This window comes from Castor canadensis, chromosome 6 (assembly GCF_047511655.1).
Source record: "Castor canadensis chromosome 6, mCasCan1.hap1v2, whole genome shotgun sequence".
In the NCBI taxonomy this organism is placed as follows: domain Eukaryota; kingdom Metazoa; phylum Chordata; class Mammalia; order Rodentia; family Castoridae; genus Castor; species Castor canadensis.
Window position 1 is genome coordinate 90,304,058 of NC_133391.1, and position 21,093 is coordinate 90,325,150.

Below are 21,093 nucleotides of genomic sequence, written 5' to 3' on the forward strand. Positions count from 1 at the left end.
GAACTGGTCACATCAAGACCACATATTTTTCAGTATATCATGCTTTCCTGATGGAATATACTTCTCTAAAAAACATATAGCCCTACCTGTTAACAGAAATGAGGCTCATTGGGTGCTGATGGCTCACACCTGCAATCTTAACTACTTGGGAGGCAAAGATCAGGAAGATCAGAGTTTGAAGCCAGCTTGGGCAAATAGTCTGTGAGACCCTATCTCCAAAATACACACCACAAAAAAACCTGTGAAGAGGTTCAAGTGGCAGGGTGTTTGCCTAGCAAGTATAGTGTAAGACTGTGAGTTCAAACTCCAGTACTGTCAAAAAAAAGAAATGAGGCTCCTCAATTCTGGATACAAAAAGGGGGTCTTATAAGTACATAGCTACCCATTTGTCAGTCTTTAATAGTTCCTGGGAGGAGCTCTACTCCCCTAAGTTACTAAGTTATTGCCCATATGGCTTTTCAGTTAAGTTTATTTATTAATTAGCAAATTAAGAATCCAAAGGTATGCAATGAAAATTAAATTTTTGATTCCTGATTTCTAATATGAGAATAATTTAAGATCAATGTTTTGAAAAAACCAGAGCTAGAACAATAGGTTAGCAAGAGTACAAAACAAACCTATACATCAATGGTGTATTACAGGAGAAACAGGAAGTTATTACAGAAGATATTCAGTGCCACTATGGGAGATCTGAATTACATTATTGTCAGTCATTTACTTATTTATATCCACATCTGGTCTGAGTTTCCTAAGGTCAGAAATTATATCTTACTTGTCATTTTATCCTCTATACCTTGTGCACTGTTCAAGGCCAACAGAGTCAGTAAACTCCAATATTTCTTGTTAAGTGATTGTGAGATCCCTGAGCACCTAAAGACAGGGACAGCATGAAGCAGAGAGGGGGAGAGGAGCAGCACCTCAGAGGGGTTGCCATACCTTTCCTGCTTTGTCCCATGCTCTAGGCCCTGCTCTGCCCTCACTATCAACCAAGTGTTACTCTTTAATTTTCTTTATCAATATTTAGGGTCCTTCTGTTTTACACTCTGTGACTCCATTAGGAATTTGCCCTCATATCTGTAAAGAAGTGGATGACTCTTCAACTCTGGTAAAAGCCACAGGGTTGTATATATATATAGATGAAATTGTTGGCTCCTAACCTACCATTACACAGATGTACATGACACTAGTAAGCAGGAAACAGTACTCAAACTATCACCTATTTTTTGTATTAATGGAATTTTTATCAATTATCAGGGCATGAGAAAGAAATTCTCAGTACCAAAGTATAATGTAGGTCTTCCTGGTACAGCAAGGAAATTAAGATTTGTGCTAAGGAAATTTCTTACAGGTTTTCACTTATACCAGTTGATCAATGGAACAGAGTGGGTAAAATGTAGAGATTTAGTCTCCTTTAAGTTTGAGAGGAATATCAAAGTACTAAGTAACTTGGCTATCTATTTCACATTTGTTGGTGTATTTAAAAAATAAATTTACTTACTTGTAATATGAAAGTGGAAATCAATTAATTTCACTTCAAGTTTAAAAGCCATGTGATATCACAGATAAGAAAAGAACTCACATTCAATAGAGACACCTATTCTGAGCAAAGTATTTGATATATGTTCTCCTTGGTTATCTATATAACATAACTTAACATCTGATATTATCACATTTGCTCAACAGATGAATATATTAAAAATCAAAGTGGTTAAACAAGTTCCCTAAGGTTTTATATCTATCACCATGGCAAAACCAGGATTCAGATCTCAAGATTTCTGCCTCCAAAACCAAAGTTCTTTTACTATGATTTATTCCAATTAGGACTCTCTTTTGCAACTAATGGAACATTTGACTGAGAGTGGTTTAAGCAATGAAAGAGATCGGTTGTCACAAAAGCTGAAGGTTCTAAGATGGTATACGTGTTTGATTTGTTTCAGTGGTTCAATCACTTTATCAAAGGCATGATTTCTTTCATTCTCTTTCTTGTTGAAAGCTTCCCTTTTGAATCCAAACAATCTTAGCAGTTCTAATTTTTCTATCACAAATCATAGAATCAGAAAGAGAGAGCAAGCTTCCAACTTCAACTATCATGTTTCCATGACCCCTGGGGAGTACGGCATGCTGGTTCACTTAGTCCAAACATAAGAGGAACAAGATTGTTTAGACTGAATTATCAGAAAAGCAGGGCCCTGCCTGAACTGGAAGCTGAGATAATGGTTCTTTACCTTCCACAAGCTTCCCCAGAATGGAAAGTAGAAGGGGTGATGCTGTGAAACCTCACAGTCTCAAGCCACACTGACACAGTGACACTCAGTTCCCAAAGTCATAAATAAGAATCGCACAGACAAAACATCATTAGTTTACAGAAAGGAGAGGTTTTGCCTCCTCTTGGTGTAGTAGTACTTGACATCTGATCCTTTTCTTTAAAAACTACATTTATCAAAGAATTGCTTTTAAATTTTTTATGACTTGATTCTGACCTAATTTATTCTCAATTTAAATAATAAATACATTAAATACCACAACTCTTCTTAGCTATACAGTTGGATTAACATTGTCTCTAATATTTAATCATTTATTATATAAAAATAACTTTCACTCCATAATCTCTATTTAACTTACCTTACAAACACATTCTCTCAATGGGTTTTGAAATGAATCTTAATTTTTATCTTCTCTCTTAGACAATAAAGACACTTGCCCCTTTGTTTTGTTCTTTAAAGCCTATTCCAGCCTAATCATAAGGCTACAAGTCAGTCTAATGTAATCATCAAAATTTCAGAATTCCTATCCAATCTACTTTTCTTCGTCCTCCAGCTTGAGCCTGTCTCACAATTTCAAGTGCAGATTATCTTCTTAACTATTTTTTATTAGAAATTCTACCTCCACACCTCCAAATGTGCTTGAATTTGTACCTTTTTCTCCCTTCTCCCTTCTTTTTAAAGACAGTCCTTCCTCTTGTGTGATTGATCCCTGTTGCTCTCACCTTTTCCTGACTTATAAAATATTAATAAGTAGGAACAGACAGAAACATCTTCAAAATAACAAAGGGAGTTCCTTTTCTCAGTCCCTATTTTCTGAAAATAGACTAAAAATAAGTGTGCAAGAGTTTAGAAAAAATCATTGTGCCTGGTAAAGGGTAAGCAGAAGAGCCTGCAGATCATGACTCCAGCCTGTGTAGCACATGAGAAAGGAAAGGAAGCAGGACTGGATGGGAAGAACCTCAAACTTCAAAGGGTAATTCTGAGAAATTCTGAGACAGGCTATAGGGAGCAAATATCTTCCCCAGAATAGAGCATCCATTGAAGGAATCCTGCATTGAACAACATTAGCCAGACTCTATCCACCCCTCCATGTACAGTCACCAGCTGGAGGCAGTCCTGGAGAACATGGCCTCAATGTGAAATGAGATGGGTCAGGCAGGAAGTGTGGCAGATGAAGGCTTTCCGTCAACTCCAATCTTCACAATAGGTTGATGTAGGCAGTGTATATATAAGACTGTCACAAAGAATATAGGATAGAAAGCCTTGGGAAAAATGGAAATTGACAGAAATAATTCTAATAAAGGTGTGAAGATTACTACTTTGAAAATTAAATAATATAGAAAGAAATCAGATAACACCAAAATCAACAGCACAAAAATCATGCTCACCATTTTTAAACTTCATACTTAAAGATGCCAATTATTTCTAAAATTGATCACAGGTGCAACACAATCAAAATTTTACACTTGTTAATGTTTTCACTGTGATTATTTTAGTAAAAAGTTATACAATAGATTCAAATGTATATATATATAGGAAAGCAGAGGGTCAAGCTATTAAATAAAAAATTTTTTAGCCAGGGAAAAAGCCTTTTATTGTATAATTAGATATTCAAAGGCAGATGTATGTATATATTCTTACTTTGATGTGAAAGAATTTCAAGTCAGTTAATCATATAAATATATAATTTTAATAGTTTTATATATGTAATAAAACACTTTAATACATAATTTCTTTAGTGATTAAGGAAGTTAGTCTCCCTCCCATTATTGGTGGGATTCAGGGGTTGAAGGGTAACCCACAAACAAGTGAGGACAGATTGCTGAAGAAGAATTTGGTGACAGAACTCAGGTAACAAAAGATAAAAATTACAAATTTTATTTAGGGTCAACTTTACTTGGCCTCTTAGTGCCCTTCGAATGAACAGGAACAAAAAATATTATGTTATTTCTATTTTATACACACAGAGATAACCAACTTTTTAGCATAAAGTGACTTCAGGTTTTTTTTTTTTACTATAAAAGACATTTGGCTTTGATAAAATGAGTATTTATTCATGAGGAATTCATTAACAGCTCCTTCATATCTTTCAACTCCACTTTCTGCCCCCTTCTCTTCCTGTTTTCTCTCCCTTTTCTATTTCCATTCCCTACATTTATCCATTCTCTCTTTTCCTTTCTCTCCCTCTGCCTTCATGAGATTAGTCTTCAAGAAAGGAATTTATAAGTAATACAAAAACTATTACCCATTAAAAAGCAAACATTTCTGACTTTTTAAGTTCAGTAGGTTTTTGCAAAATATCCAAGCCTTTGTGCCTTTCTTTCTAGATAAAAATAAGTAAATATAGTTTAATAAAATGTCATGACTTAATTTCTCATCCTTTGCAACTGTTCAGCTGAGATAATTAACTGTATCTCTGCCATTAAATGTAAGACAAATAAAAATGTTTCATTGCAAATGACTTTTCATTTAGAGATCCTGAAGTTTTTGCAATAGGAAAAGCATCTTTTTTTATTCTGCATCTTTTCTCTAGCAGAAATGGTGCAATACATAGTTAAACTAGGATTTTACTCAACATGAGAAAGTGCTACCGTGGCAGGGGTTCATGTAGCTGCTGAGTCTACTTCTCTCTCTCTCTCTCTCTCAAAACAACAATAAAAAATTTAAAAAATATATTGCTCAGTGCTGAAGAGCACCCTCTGAAATCCATTGTCTATTCAAATCTACAAAATGAGGGGTTGAGAGACTTTAAAATTACACATATTTTCAGCCCTTTTGGGAATCTTATTCATACCATGAAACACTGTTCTGGATGCAGTAGAGAGGCTTAATTACACACTGAAGATAGAAAGATAAAGCAAGGAGGCCTGTAGGTGGGATGGAAATGATTATCTGTAAGAATACAGAGACCCAGAGACCGAGCTTTCTTGGAGCTTACGTAACTAATTACCCACACCCGGCTGGCATTTGCATGAACCTTTTCTATGAAAGCCTCAATGCTTATGAGATCTGTTAGCGTAAACAAAAGAAACAGATGTTTCAACTTTGATACCAAGCAAACTTGAAAAGAAAACTATACATTTAAGAAAGGACAAGCCATGGAGGAAATTATAAACAAGGCCCATCTTTCTGGAGACTCTAGGATTTAAAATGCTACTGTTAAAGCACAATTTCTAAAATGAAAAGTACAAGCCCCTTTTTAATTACAAGGTTTTCAGATTTTGCTTTATATGTAAGTATGCGTGAAAGGATGGAATAACTCAGCATGTAGCTCTTTATATTGCACTTAGAGCTGTGAGGTCAAATATCCTTTTGAAGGAAAACGTAAATTTATAAAACCTTCATCATTTTCCCACCACCTCATAGCTACCTTTCTGAGCAATGTATGCTAAATGCTTCTGTTCACTCCCAAGACCAGCCTCAAATAGGGTAAACATCTGTGTGATAAATTATAGGATCACCTTGAAATATCTCCCTCCTCAAAAAAGTCCTAATGCCTCCCACTCCCACCATAATTAGTAGGCAAAAGAAAACTTTGTAAGTTGCATTACAAAATAGAGTAACATAATCACCACCTCTTATAATTAAAGTTAAAAAGCAATTATATAAACTATCCACAAGAGTTATACTCCAGAAATGATTCCTCTATAAACAAAAATCATCTTCACTCCCATAACTCAATAATACAAAGATAACATGGTTTCAAAATGAGCATAGGATTTGAAGAGACATTTCTCTGAAGAAGATATACAAAGAACCAATAAGCAAATGAACAATGTTCAGCATCATTAGTCATCAAGAAAATGCAAATCAAAACTACAAGGACACTACTTCATACCAACTAGAATGGCTATAATTAAAAAGTCAGATAATAAAAAGTACTGGCAAGAATGTAGAGAAATCCAGAACACTTGTGCAATGCTGGGGAGAACATAAAATTATGTAGCCACTTTGGAAACTAGTCTGACTGTTCTTCAGAAAGTTGTACATATAGCCAGAGACAGTGTCTCACATGCATAATTATAGGTACTTAGAAGGCTGAGATCAGGAGGACTGTGGTTTGAGACCAGCCAGGCAAAAAGTACTCAAGACTCCATCTCAACCAAAGCCACATGCTCTGTCATCACAGCTATGGTGAGAAGAATAAAATAGGGGGGTGTCACAGCTCAGGCCAGCCCAGGCAAAAAGCAAGACCTTATCTCAAAAATAAGCAGAACCAAGAGGGCTGGAGATATGGCTCAAGTGCAAGGCCTTGAGTTCAAACACCGGTGCCACAAATAAAAAATTGTACATAGTGTTACCATTTGATCCAGCAATTCCACTCCAAGGTAGATATCCAAGAGAAATGAAAACCTATGCTCCCCAAATATTTGTATCCATTTTTCTTAGCTACATTATTTATAAACATCAAAAAGTGGAAGCAACCTAAATGCCCATGAACTAACAATGAATGCATAGAAAAAATATGCGATACAATAGAATACTGTTCTTCAATTAAAAGGAATAAAGCACAGATTATAACACAGATGAATCTTGAAAACATTATGCTGAGTGAATAAAACTAACACAAAAGACCACTGGTTTATGACTCCTTTATAAGAAATGTCCTCAGTAGGCAAGTCCTTAAGGACAGAAAACTGATTAGTGGTTGGCTGAAGCTGAGCACATAAGGGAAAATAAGGAGTCATAATTATTGATTACAGAGTTTATTTCTGGAATGACAAAAGTATTCTAAAATTAGATTGTGGTGATGATTGCACAGCTCCGCAAATATACTAAAAGTCACTGAATTGCACACTTTAAGTACCAACCCTATCTACCATAACCTCTGCTCCAGATGATCTGAGTCACTAACATTCTGCTTCCATGCCTTTGCTCAGAGTACTTTCCTTGATGGTTTGCTGATTTTTTGAGGTACGTGGCTTTGATAACACAAAAATATTAATGACTTAAAGACCAAAAACAGTTAGCAGTCCCATTAATAGTCTACTGTGGATGTTCTTGGTTGGAGTGTCGTATTACCCCACATAATATTTCATGAGTTAGGGGGTTTTTCCCTTATGTATGTAGGGGTGGCCTTGGCATGTTATATGGGCTATGCCTAGAAGTGGCACACTCACTTCGAGTCACATTCTTTTTTTTTTTTTTCATTTTTCTTTTATTATTCATATGTGCATACAAGGCTTGGTTCATTTCTCCCCCCTGCCCCCAATCCCTCCCTTACCACCCACTCCACCCCCTCCCGCTCCCCCCCTCAATACCCAGCAGAAACTATTTTGCCCTTATCTCTAATTTTGTTGTAGAGAGAGTATAAGCAATAATAGGAAGGAACAGGGGTTTTGCTGGTTGAGATAAGGATAGCTATACAGGGCATTGACTCACATTGATTTCCTGTGCGTGGGTGTTACCTTCTAGGTTAATTCTTTTTGATCTAACCTTTTCTCTAGTTCCTGGTCCCCTTTTCCTATTGGCCTCAGTTGCTTTAAGGTATCTGCTTTAGTTTCTCTGCATTAAGGGCAACAAATGCTAGCTAGTTTTTTAGGTGTCTTACCTATCCTCACCCCTCCCTTGTGTGCTCTCGCTTTTAGCATGTGCTCATAGTCCAATCCCCTTGTTGTGTTTGCCCTTGATCTAATGTCCACATATGAGGGAGAACATACGATTTTTGGTCTTTTGAGCCAGGCTAACCTCTGATTGCTAGAACTTACTCATATCACATGCCCAGCTGGAAGAATCTGAGAAAAACAGAAGGAGGGTTGGTTTTGCGCACAGCTCTACCACTCTGCCTTGCCTCATAGGCCCCACTACAGATAATTTTTTTAACCACTCAAAACAGTAATGAGAATTTCCTTTTCTAAAGTTTCATAACATCTATTATCTTCATTATTTTTCACACTTGTCACTCACTATATTATGCATGCATTTTTCTTTTTGGTTATGTGCACCTTTTTTCTTTCCCAATAGAATATGAGGATCCTTGAAGATAGGAACTATGACATATATAATTTGTGGTCCTTCATTCATTTATTCAACATGTATTTATTGAAAGACTATTATATATAACACATGAAGAAATGTTCAACATCTCTGTCATCAGGAAATGCAAATCAGAACAACATTGAGAATCCATGTCACCCCAGTCAGTATGACTATCATCAAGAATTCAAGCAAGAACAAATGCTGGTGAGAGTGTCCATAGAAGTGTAAATTAGTGCAGCCACTATGGAAAGCAATAAGGCAGTTTCTCAAAAAATGAAAAAAGAGAACTGCCATAGGATAGGGCAATATTACTACTGGCATATATCTGAAGAAATGCAAATCAGGATATAATAGAGACACTTGCACAGTCACGTTTATTGCAGCACGATTCACAATAGTCAAGTTTTGGAATTAGCCTAGATGCCCTTCAAATGATGAAAGAATAAAGAAAATGAGGTAAATATACACAACAGAGTATATATACATACATATACACATACATATATATACATACATATACACGGAAGTATGACTGTAGTTGAGGGACTGTCAAGGGAGAAAGGGAAAGAGAGTGAGGGGGAGGAACAATGTTGAAATACATTGTGTCTATGTATGAACATGGCACAACTCACTGGAAGCTATTGAAAAATGGAAGGGGAGCAGGAAAAGAGAGTGCAATAGACGGGGTTAATCTGATCGATGTACAATACGTGCATGTGTGAAACACCATGATGTAACCCCATTGTACAATTAATACACACTAATAAAATGTATTTTAAAATAACTTAATGTTTGGTACCATGGGGAATACAAAAATTAGTAAGATATTGTCTCTGTATCTATGTTGTTATTTTCAAGTTTGATCTAGAAAGCATTGCCATAAAAAAACCCTTTAACATTATAAATTAATATATTCACATATACAACAATGCCAGGAGACTTTAAATCACTAAAAGCATGATGTTATGTAAATGAATGGAAATATCACATATTACACTTCCTATATTAATGGGCCATTACTTATCAAGAAGAGCCTTCCCTTCTATTGTGAACAAACTTAGACAAACTATACTTATTACTAAAAATACTCCAAGTTGTGTTCCCTCACCAGTTGTCATGCTTTAAGTTTAAAATTATTTGAGGAGGTTTATGATATTTTAGATAACAAAAGCCTCATACTACTGCATAATATTCTGCAAACCCATGAACATTACCCAGCACTGAGATCCAAGAAAGAGGAAATGAGCTTAAACTGAGACAAAAAAAAAAAAAAAACATATAAATTGCTGCAAGAAGAATATTGGTCAAATTTATGGGAGACTTTATTTAAAATGAATTAAACTTGAAATGGCTTATCACATCTTTTTTATAACCCCTAGAGAATATTGAGTATGTTGCTGTAAGTGCAGATACTAAAAATCCAATGGATAAACTAAATAACCTCTGGAAAAGTCCTCCTCATCTTCCAGTCCAGGTCCTAAGGCTTAGGCTATTTTTGGTTCCTTTCTGAAAAGGCTCAGAAAGGAGCCTAAACAATGAAAGTAAAAGCAGCTCTTTATTTTTTTTTCCTCTGACTACTCCAAGATCTGTTTTTGCCACAACTTCATAAGTATTTCAATTACTTGTTCCTTCAACAATCCTGTAGAGCAGCTCTGCCCCCACCCCCTTTTTATAGATGAAGACATTGAGGTTAAGTGATTTTCTCAGGGTTACAAAGAGATATAGCAGCAATGAGAGAATGAAAACTAGCAGTTCAACCTTCTGGGGGATGAATAGATTGAGTTTCTGAGCAGCTTTGCTATTATATTGCAAAGGGGCCACTCAGAGGCCTGGCTGAATGTGTGAGTCCTGGAAATGAAAGGGAGGCTGCAAGAGCATTTTCCTTCTTATTAATGACACAGGCAATTGTCTAAAGTTGGAAAGAAAGGTTCTTTAGAGAAACAGCCTTTTAAAAACAGTACAAACAGCAGGACACTCAATTTAGGACTCTCCTTCAATGAGACTGTTGTTGTCTATCTACTTACAGACAGTGCCGCTGAGGAAGCCGGACTCCAGATTGGAGATGTGGTGCTGTCTGTCAACGGCACTGAGGTCACCAGTGTCGAGCATGCAGAAGCTGTGCACCTTGCTAGGAAAGGTAGGTGGACCAGCTACAGATTCCAGAGAGCTGCAAGATAGAGAAATTTCAAATGTGAGGAGACAGCTGCAGAAAGGGTACAGATGGTCTTTTCTCCTCAAGTATCCCTCTAATGAGTTGTCATGAGCATGACTTTTTTCAAAGGAATTAAATCACATTTCTGTCCCATACATCATTTATGTTAATGGTCAGTCACAACAGTGAAGCCACAAAATAGCAGTAAGGAAAACATACACTATTTATTACCAAACTATTTCTTTAAACTTCTTGCCTGAAAAGATATTCTAATTACAAGAATTCATTTACTATGACCCTTCCTTTCTTCCTACAGTAACTCCTTTCTCCCTTCTTTCCTTTTTCATTTTATTTCTTTCCACCAGTTCATAGAGTTAAGAGTCTCTGGGTTTTAATGTAAAAGTGTGGTGGTCCCATGATGGAACACAGCATTTATCAGCTGTGTATTTTTAGGTCCATGGGGAGATAAGGATTTGTAACATGGTACCAAAGAAAGTAAGTTGTTTTGCAGAGAGGAACATGGTATTAACCCTTCCACAGTTTAATGTGAGGGGATGCTAGGTTACTAGGGTTTATATTGTTATTCTTTCATGATGGCTCTACCTTTGTCGGAATTGCTTTAAGGGAAGGCCTCGGGTAGCCCTAGAAGAATCTTTAGAGTTGTGTTTTCTTAATTTCTCTTTCCGTCCCTCTTCTTATACCTGGCTTCCTGAAGGCTACATGCAAACTGCAGTGACTCTGAGGTATATTATTGGACAGCCAGATATTAGAAATATGCGTGTTTGGGATAGGTTACACGTGCCTAGCAGTAAGTGTCAGACACTTGCCCTTTCTCAAGTTTAGTGTTAGCAACAATCAAGGACTTCTCTAGTGGAGACTAGCATGAGAAAATCATTAAAAGATGGTGTGTCCTGATAAGTTATTCTGACTCTTTTTTGAGGAAGAATTTGAATTGGTATTTTGCTTCTTTGTAAGACTTGTACTAAGTGCACCAGAAATCCATGGACATTAACACCTAGCATGTGCAACAACTACTTATAAGTCTTACAAAAATATTTATCCTTTGTGCAATACAGCTCAGAAATGAAAGCAACATGATAATTGATTGTACCTATATAGTAGGAGACTTTTACCTATTGTTTCTGAACCTAGCTGTTCCCAGAGATAATTCTTTTATTTTTTTTAAATAAATAAACTTTTAGTAATATTTTTGCTCTTAATAAAAAACTAAATGTTTTTATAATACTGAACCCTTCCTTTTTATTCTATCAGTTAATAGAAAGCAGAGAACACCTCTAAAACTTGAATGGAGGGGATTTTGGCTTCTGACAAGATGATTAAATAATATTGATATTGGGAGAAAAGTTAGATTTAATACCTTAGCTTTTGCTGTTCCTGGGTATTTGGTAAGATGTATTTTTCTGCTTTTATAATCTAGGCTCAACCACTCCCTATGTGCCACTTTTACCCCCACCCCCAAAGAAAACCATGAACCTTATTTTTGCAAATGCTCAAACCCAACACTGGAGACACCCCAAAAGCAGAAGGTGAATTCTGCATCTGAGATGCTAAGGTAAAGACAGGAACTTTTGGGAAAAGAAGATCATTTCTTACTTGCATTTGCTAAGAGGTCAACAGTAGAAGAGGGCTTAATATCTCATATATGAAACAGATTAAAGGACAGGTTTTTTAATTGTTTTCATCCCCTACATGGCCTTGAGTGACTAATTCTGCACTCCAATACATTGAAAGCCAGAAAATGCCAGAAAAATGGCAGCACATATTATGGACAGTCAGTGAGATAAGCCAAGCAGGATTCAGGAGTTGATGCTTCCTTACGCAGATATAATCTCCTGTACATCCCAGAACTAATAGATTGTTGCAAAGCTTTTAATTGAGAAACAGAAGAGCCTATGCCAGAGGTGCAAAGAGATTCCCTGAGATTCGGGGTCATGTAATAAGGAAGTGAACAAGGCAAACATAAAGTAAATGGGCCAAGATAGCAACCCAGCAGCTTCCTGCCTTGAGTAGTAGCCTGTCACCACTACCACCATCCTCATCAGGAAGGTCACCAGCTAAGGTCTGCACTTCAAACCTTCTCCCATTGCATGTTTTCTGGGATACTTTTTAGTAATCCCAATGCAATAGGAGTTATCTAATTAAAGAAATAAGGCATCTGATGAATACAATTTCAATAAAAAGGATATTATATGGAACAATCTATAATAAGTAAAGCAAAATAAATGAATAGATCTGAGAAAACAAGCATTTAAAATAAGATAAATAGACCTCACAAAAGTGGTGAGGGATGACATTTATAGAGCATTGGAGATGGAATGGAAAAGAGATGTAAAGAAGAACCAATTGTCAACGTGAGGTCCTAAGAAGATAATTGCTGAAATAAAAAACACAGTAGGTGAGCTGAATAACAAAAGAAATACACAGGAAAGACTTATAAATGATCCTAACTATTTAGTGCAAAACTCACAGAAAAGTGTCAGAGGGGACAAAAAAAAAGAAAATGTATAAAACAGTTAATAATACAAAGGACAAAATTAGAAGAACAGATAATACTTCAGTCAAGATTGCCTAAAAGGAAAAAACACATGGAAAGAAAGCTTTTTTGAGTGACATTTCCAGAATTAATGAAAGAAAAACAGAACTCAGAAAATGTTAGAGGGGGTGAATTCAAGTATAATATACTTGATACATTGTAAGAACCTTTACAAATGCCACAATGTACCCCCACCCAACAAAACAATAAAGGAGAAAAAAAGAAAATGCTAACAGATTGCCAAATGAATGGTGGTAAAAACCCTTAAATTGGCATATCATAGTGAAATTTAAGTATATCAAAAATAAACAGAACTTTTTAAAGTTTCAGGACAGAAGAATCAAATGACCTTTAAAGAAACTAAAATCCAATAGACATCAGAATTTTCAACAGCTACACCAGATGATGGAGTAATATTTTCAAATTAGCATTGTAACTTAAATGTAATATTCAGCTACAGTATTACTTAAACATGGGTGCACAATAAAGACTTATTGGCATGCATACTTTTAGAAAAGATTGTCTAAAATACATCAAATAAAGCACTATACCAAGAAGAAATATAAATCCAAACTGGTTTTATGTAAATTATGGAAAATAAAATTTGAAGAAACAGCTTAAAGTTTCCTGTTGTCTGTTCTGTATCAACTCCTCCTCAGGAAAAACATTTTTTTATCTAACTCAGAATTTACCAAAAAGTAGTAAAACATTCAAATATAAAAGTAAGCATCAATAAAGGATGATGTCAGCAAGATGACAGAATAGGAAGCCCCAGATCTTCATCTCTTCCCACCCCTCAACCCACAAACATACTAATTTAGCAATTGTTCATAGATAAATTCCCTTTATGAGAAATCCAGAAACGAATTGAAAGGCCCCACAGCCCTAGCAAATAATAAACCAGACTCATTGAAGCCAGCACAGAGATATCTCACCAGAATTCTTTCACCCAGCACAGCCCCATATGATCAGGAACAGAACCCCTAACTACTAAGAAGAGAGAAAGGATTGGTGGGCACATTCAGCACCTCAGCTTTTCTAGTGGAGCTCTCCAAAGTACTGACGTTTGTGTTGCCAGACTTGAAGCTCTTTTGGAGAGCACAAGTGGACATCTGGGCTGGTAGATACCATAATTCTTCTCCTTGCTCAGCATATGGAAAGGGGACAAAAAATCCTAGCACTCGGCTCCCTCCAGGGATGGAAACAGTGGATCTGTGTAGCCCTCCGGCTTTGCCCTGGTGCCCAAACAACTGGCAAAGTCTTTTGAGCTTTGATATGTCTGATGCATCTAAATCACAAAGGAAGAAGTTAAATTGTCCCTGTTGCAGGTGACATGATCTTATATGTAGAAAAGCTAAGAATACCAAAAGCAAACTGTTAGAGCTAATAACTGAATTCAGTAGAGTTTTAGGATACAAAAATAAACATACAAAAAGTAGTTGTTTTTCTATACAGCAACAATAAACTATGTTAAGGGGAATTTAGGGAAACAATCCTATTTGTGATAGCATTGATAAGTAATGAAACCAAAAAGATGTAAATAAACAAAATACATAATAAAACAGACAAAAAGGAAAAATATATGAGGTTTTTAGAAACAATAAAAAGCTAATTTAAACAAATATAAATTAATTTGAAAACTAGATAAAGAAGAACGTTTTCTTGAAGCATTTAAAATAACTAAATTAGTGCAAGAAGGAACAGAAAATTGTGCAGACTATAGCAGTGATATTGTCAGACTAAACAAAGAAACCACCTCACTATTTCCATCTCTACCCCATTCTCCATCCAAAAGCCTGATACCATTTTTGTAGATAATATTTATCCAGCTTTCAAAGAACAAATAATCTCTATTCTATACATTTTTTTCATAACACAGTATCCTTCTCAGCTCATTTTATAAGGTGGCTATAACCTCAATTTCAGAGCCAAATGAGTATGAAAACAAAATAATATATCCATTTTACTTATGAGAATATAGATGCACACATTCTAATAAAAATAATGGATACCTAAATCAAACTGTTCATGAAAAAACATATATATTATGTCATAATCAAGTAGAGTTTATCAAACTCTCATGTATGGTTTTCCATCAGAAAATATTTTAATGCAATTGTCACAATAATCTAAAAGGAAAATATCACATGACTCTCAATAGAAACTATTTATGTGATATGCATTTAGTCAGCACTATAAAGAAAATTTTAAAATGTTGTTTTGTGTTTGAGAAGAAAGAAAGGAGAGGAAGAAACAAAGGCAGGGAAGGCTAGAGAGGGAGATATAGAATCGATTGTAGCATAATACCATGTATATAAAATAAAAAGCCATACACAAAATACGCTAGTTACATGACTGAATCAAACACATTTTGTGAATGCCTATAGTGGAGGGAGGCAGAATGCATGAGGAGAAAATAAAGCGAAACAAAACATAATAACAAAGCAAGGGCCTTGCACTCCAAAGATATTCATGTGCAAGATCTGAGTGTTATGATCTGCTCTCTGCACTTGAGTTCAAAAGGACACACAAAAGCCTCCTGAATGGGACCCACCATATATAACTTTAGCTCCATCTACATTCTAAAATTTATAGGGAGTATTGGTGAAAGAAGGCAAAACAAAACAAAAAACAAAATAGTTTTGCAGAGAAGCAGTAGGTCTATGAGAAAATATGCATGACCATGAAACTGATTTCGATTTTTGAACATCAAATCACTTTTCACAGAATAGTGAATCCTAAATCTAGCTGTCTGTCCTGTATGCCAGACTTACCCACATCTCTTTTAAATGTGGAATTCATGGTGGTGGCCTGCACATTTGTAATTTTAATGAACTCTCCTGGGTGATTCTTTCACAACCAGCCCTGTCTGTATACAGCACAGCATCTTAGAGACATAGTCAAACAGTTATAGCCCAAAGATTAGAAGTCTGATTTGTTAACACAAGTGTTACCTTATCTCCCCAGTATATGCACCATCACAAGTAGCTATATGTTTGTTTTAATTAGGTCTCCTTTACACTCTGACTTTGGCTTTTATAGGGTAGGTTACTTACAGACTCAGCAAAGATTTAATCACTAGTGAAGAGAGTAAAGGAACACAATAAAGCTTGATCAGCCTGGAAATCTTTCACTCTATTAGGACTTCTTTGTTTCACTAAGTGCAAGCTTTACTAAAATCAACCCTGGGGTCAGGGTTCTCAGCTGCTGAGCACAGTGCAAGCCCTCGGGAACAGTACATGACTTGCACATTTCTCGCCCAAATTTATGAGGGTGGTAGAGTTTGTCTGACAGCAGAGGTGTGACTCTGACACAGTTTAAGATTGGCGACATAGTAAGAAGACAGTAAACCAAGGAGCAAGTGTGAATTAGAAAAAGAAATTATTTTTCTCTTTCCTGTAGCTGTAAATAACCTCACCACAACTTCTTACTTCCAAACCTCTAGGCCAAAGGACTAGAGAAGCGTTTACTGGATAGTTTTTGTTTTGGATGTTGTCATCAAAGAATGAATTTGCTGATGATGTGGATTTTCAAACTCTTCCATCTCATGAAACTAATAATTCTCTTGACTCTTGCATCTTAGGCTATAGACATTCACCTTCCTTTTTCCTTCATCTCACACACCCCCAAAAGCAAGCAAGATGTCCACTAGAGAAAGTCAACAGTTATTTCATTTGTCCAGAAGTAATATAGGAGCAGGGGAGGGGCAAATAGTCTTGTTGCTGAGAAATGGAGTTGAAAATAAAACCAGACGGGTGACAGTAAATCATGGTCAAGGAAAGGAAGAAATACTGTAGTTGGTGACAAAGAGTGGCTAAGTAGCACAGCCTCTTGGAAACTGAGAGATGTCTGGAGATTTGGAACACAAATTGTGGTCGGACATCACCGGAGAGTTGTTACAAATACAGACTCTCAGGCCTTATGGCAGTTCTACTGAATGAGAACATTACAGTTTAGCCTAGTACTGGATGATTTGCATTCACATTTAGATTGTGAAGCACTGAACTAAGATACTTCCTAATTTTAAACTCCAAGTAAGTTAATAAATAATAACAAAATAATGTTTTAAATATTTGTACCTTACAAATAGTTCTTCCAACACACACAGAAAAAGTACAATTATACTGACAACTATTTTTGAAGACAACATCAAAAAGCTAAAGTCTTAATGAATGTCAGGCTGAATCCCTCTGGGCCCTGACAGAACCTAGTAAAGGGTATAAAACGTCCATTGCCTGACAGCTGTTTGAAACTCAGTAACATCCCCATGCATCAGGCTCATGTCCAACCTCTGAATGTGAAAAACTTTTCTCTAATATGATGACCCCATACTGCAGCAAGGCCATCTGTATCCCTGCCCCAGAGAGCATTTTTTGTGGTACACCAAGTTATGTTTATGGCCAGGCTGAAACACAAGCTTAGCCTGATCAGTATCAAAGAAACCCACATGCAGTCTGTGTAAGCAAGAGGAAAGTGACCTCAAAGGGCATCCTACTACAGCAGTACATAAATAAATTGGCAGATGTGTCAACTATGCATATTAGTCCAGGAGTGCAGTTCTTTGGGGACTGAAGTCCAAAAACAAAGACATTTGTGGGTTGCCGGTCAATCTGGAGCATTTCTTCTAATTTTTCTGGATGTATTTTGACAGGAGCTTAAGGGCAATTCAATAAATTAAAATGTATTTACATGGCAATGAATAATTATCTTGACACACAGAGTTATTTAATTACCAAGGTGCTTTGCGTGCTGCTAAAGTTAAGATTGTGTCAGCCTTTCCGGGACAAAGCTTTATTTTCAGGGCCATGAGGCTCAGCCAGGAATGGTCCCTTGGGTTAGAGCTTGTCATTTACAGAAGAAGGGTATCCTCACTGACCCCCATTTCCATAGACAGCACTAAACAGATTGGTAATCTCAATGTCAGACATCATGATGATGTCAGCACTGCCAAGGCCAAATGTCCCCCTTCTGGGATGTGACCTCCCTCTCACAGGAATTGTAAATGAAGTCATACCCCATTTGCAGTCTTCAAAGCATGTCAGAATTACTGTCCATCTGAGTGACATTCAGAGAGTTATCATGAGGCATCAAAAGGTAGGTCGTGATAAAAGTCTATGTCCATGCTGGTAGCATCAAAGCACAGTGGATAAACAGTGACCTCATATTAACAAGGACAGGGACAATTTCCCTAAGCTATACACTATGCCAGACCTATAGGAAAGGGAAGGCCACTAGATCCATGCAGCAAAGAAGGCATTTAAGGAAAATAGGACAAGAATCTGGAAGCTCAGGGTTGAACTCTCAGCTTAAGTTGATAGAAACGAAAGTGAAAAAAAAAAGTGCCTTAGCAATTGTAGAACTCCTGTCTACTTCCAAGTTCAAGAGCTGGTAAGTGATTTTTGAATAGGAGGCAATATTGTCAACAGATATAAGTAGTGACTTAGCTCTTTCCTTTGTCTAACCCAGGTCAAGGAGGCTAATTATCTTGAATAAAACTGATGAAAAAAGCCAAGCATCACCCATTCTTTTCCTTAAGAAGTAAATTAAGATATGTTTAAAACTTTAGCTTTATATTATTATAACCAGCAAAAATGAACAAATTTGAGGGGTGCATACTTAGAATCCACATGGCCATGTAGATGAATGAAAGAGCCCTACACTAGAAGTCAGGAAACCTGGGGTCCACATCTGATTCAACAGTTTATGAGGGATGAGTCTCCAGGGGAGTCACATTACCTCTCCAGTTCTCATTTTCCTCATAGACAAGAGAGTTTGAATTACTAACGATATTGATTTATTCCAATGCTAAGATTCTATTTTATTCCATTTCTAAAAACTGCAAACATTTCCTCATCCTTTCATTCTGAATAGTTATTGTCCTTCCAGTTGATTCTAAGATTTTGAACTAGCCCAAATTCATGCTTCTAGGTCCAGACATCTTGACCCTGGTGGTGGGATCTGACATCAGCCGCTGTCCCAATACCCCTTGGCCCACCTGCCGTGGCTACCTGCATAAGAGGACTCGCTCCAGCTTTGTGAAAGGTTGGAGGAAAAGGTGGTTTGTGCTGAAGCACGATGGCTGCCTTTACTATTACAAACACAAAAAGGTAAGCTGAGGGGAGGGTGAGGGCTGACCTGGGTAAAAATAAGAAATTTTGGGAAGTATAGTCACATGGACTATGCCATGTCCCAAGTATTATCTTGTAAAGGACCATATTGAGGATTCTGGAAATATTGTTCTCTTCTATGACTTGTTGGGAAGTTTTCTTCCTTCATAAGGTCAGAGAATTAATTTATTCTCTTTCTGCAGCATAAATCAAGAGTGGCATAAATTTCTATCCCCTTTATTACTATATTCAGCTTCTCTGTGAAAAGTTTCTTATCAAAGCCAAGAAAATAAAAACCAAAGTAAATATCTAGTACCCTAGAGGAATCAAAGTGGGTCTAGAAAAACATCTCACTGGAAATACAATGCCTGTATACTGTTTACTGAGTGGCAGGACTTTAATCAAGGCTGCTGAGGCAGAAGACCAAAAATAGCCTGAAATACCATGCTGCATTTTCCAAATTTCATGAGAACAGTGATATAACAGATGAAGGCTGGAATCACCCAGGGAATATTCTCAAAATATGTAGTTGGTTCTCCTCCCAGATGTTTCTAATTTAACAGGCCCCTAGGATGGGGCCTCGGCCTGTGTAGTTGGTGAAAGCTCTTCAGGTGACTGTAATGTGCAGCTCACATTTTGTCAGCACAAGTGTTTTCCTATCCCTATGTAATCCAGTATCTAATTTTGTTAATCAGATGCAAGCATGGTAAAAACAGAGATTTCACATAGAAATCCCAGTTTCCAACCTCTCTTGAAAAATTCCCTAGCAACAGTTGGCAAGAGCTGAATAGACTCCCTCTCTTAGCCCATGTACTCTTCTATGTAACAAAGGGCCTACTGTGTCCTCTGACTTACACCCTATTGGCTTCACTCCAACCACATTTGTTTTTTTGGGTTTTTTTTCTATAGAAAACTTTTTAATAAGCAAGAAGAAATGTAAAAGATGATGAACCATTTTTTTCAATTTCATTAAATACATTGTACTTAATTTTTCAGCTGTAAGAATAAAAATTAACTAAAAATATAAACCTGCTCTGAATGAGTTCATGGTAGGCTTACAGGAAGACAATAACAGACTCACCATCTGTCAGATTTAGACTCACAAACCCAGGGCCATGGCTGCTGGTCAGCTGAAGAGATGCTGAAGGATACCCAAGGCAAGGCAGATGCCAGGGAAGCATCACAGTTATCTGTAGAGAAAATCACCTTGTGCAGGTTAGCAAGCACACTCACAGAAGTTCTCCTTCCTTCTTTTCTTCCTTCCTCTCCTTTCTTTTTAGTAACAAGCAGGAAAATGCTAGAACTTTTGTATCAAACATCAGTCTTTTAAAAAACTTTTTATAATAAATTGTTTTCATTTCTCCTTTCATTTTATCATTTTTACATTTACTTAACATATATAAACATTGTTTGTGCCACCTCCCCCACCTGCCCCGTCCCCACTTCCACGCAGAACCTGTTCTGCCCTCTTCTCCAATTTTGTTGAAGAGAGATTCCTAGAGTTGCTTCCATGCACTTGTGTATTGCAACCCACATTGGTTCGTTTCTACCAGACCTCTTCGCTACTTCCTGGTCCCCTTCTCATAGTGGCCTCTGCCAGTTTAAGACTACATTTGTTCCTTAACAGGGAGCACATCAACCACATTCATGTTTTAGGTTCCTTTCCTTTACCTATTTCTCCTGTGCGTGTTCTCCCCTTAGTGTATGACCCATGTCCAATAATATTACTGCATTTGTTTTAGGTCTATAATCTACACATGAGGGAGAACATGCGATTTTTGACCTTCTGAGCCTGGATAACTTCACTTAAGATGCTGTTCTCTAGTTCCATCCATTTACTTGAGAATGGCAAAATTTCATTCTTCTTTGTGGCTGAATAAAATTCCATTGTGTATAATAAATACCACATTTTCTTTTTTTTATTTTTTCTTTTATTCATATGTGCATACAATGTTTGGGTCATTTCTCCCCCCACTTCCCCCTTCCCCCTTCCCTCTCACCCTCCTTCCTTAACCTCCCCTCCTGCCCCCTCCTCTC

The 21,093-nt window shown here is 36.7% G+C and overlaps 1 protein-coding gene and 1 long non-coding RNA gene across 7 annotated transcripts in view; one reads left to right on the forward strand and one right to left on the reverse strand.

The window, feature by feature from the left end:
• The window catches only part of LOC141424158 (uncharacterized), a 34,159-nt gene extending 13,554 nt beyond the window's left edge, over positions 1-20,605 (reverse strand). The window contains exons 1-2 of the long non-coding RNA XR_012449080.1: positions 20,138-20,605; positions 10,268-10,410 (exon numbers count right to left, since the gene is read on the reverse strand). This is a non-coding gene — a long non-coding RNA (uncharacterized lncRNA). The remainder of the gene's footprint in view (positions 1-10,267; positions 10,411-20,137) is intronic.
• The window catches only part of LOC109699759 (uncharacterized), a 121,687-nt gene that overhangs the window by 46,578 nt on the left and 54,016 nt on the right, over positions 1-21,093 (forward strand). For all 6 annotated transcript variants that reach the window (XR_012449079.1, XM_074077002.1, XM_074077004.1 and 3 more), the window contains exons 7-8: positions 10,270-10,380; positions 18,878-19,056. Coding sequence is in view for 5 of the 6 variants with exons in the window: in XM_074077002.1 (XP_073933103.1) it covers positions 10,270-10,380; positions 18,878-19,056 (290 nt within the window). In the remaining variant the exon portion in view is untranslated. The remainder of the gene's footprint in view (positions 1-10,269; positions 10,381-18,877; positions 19,057-21,093) is intronic.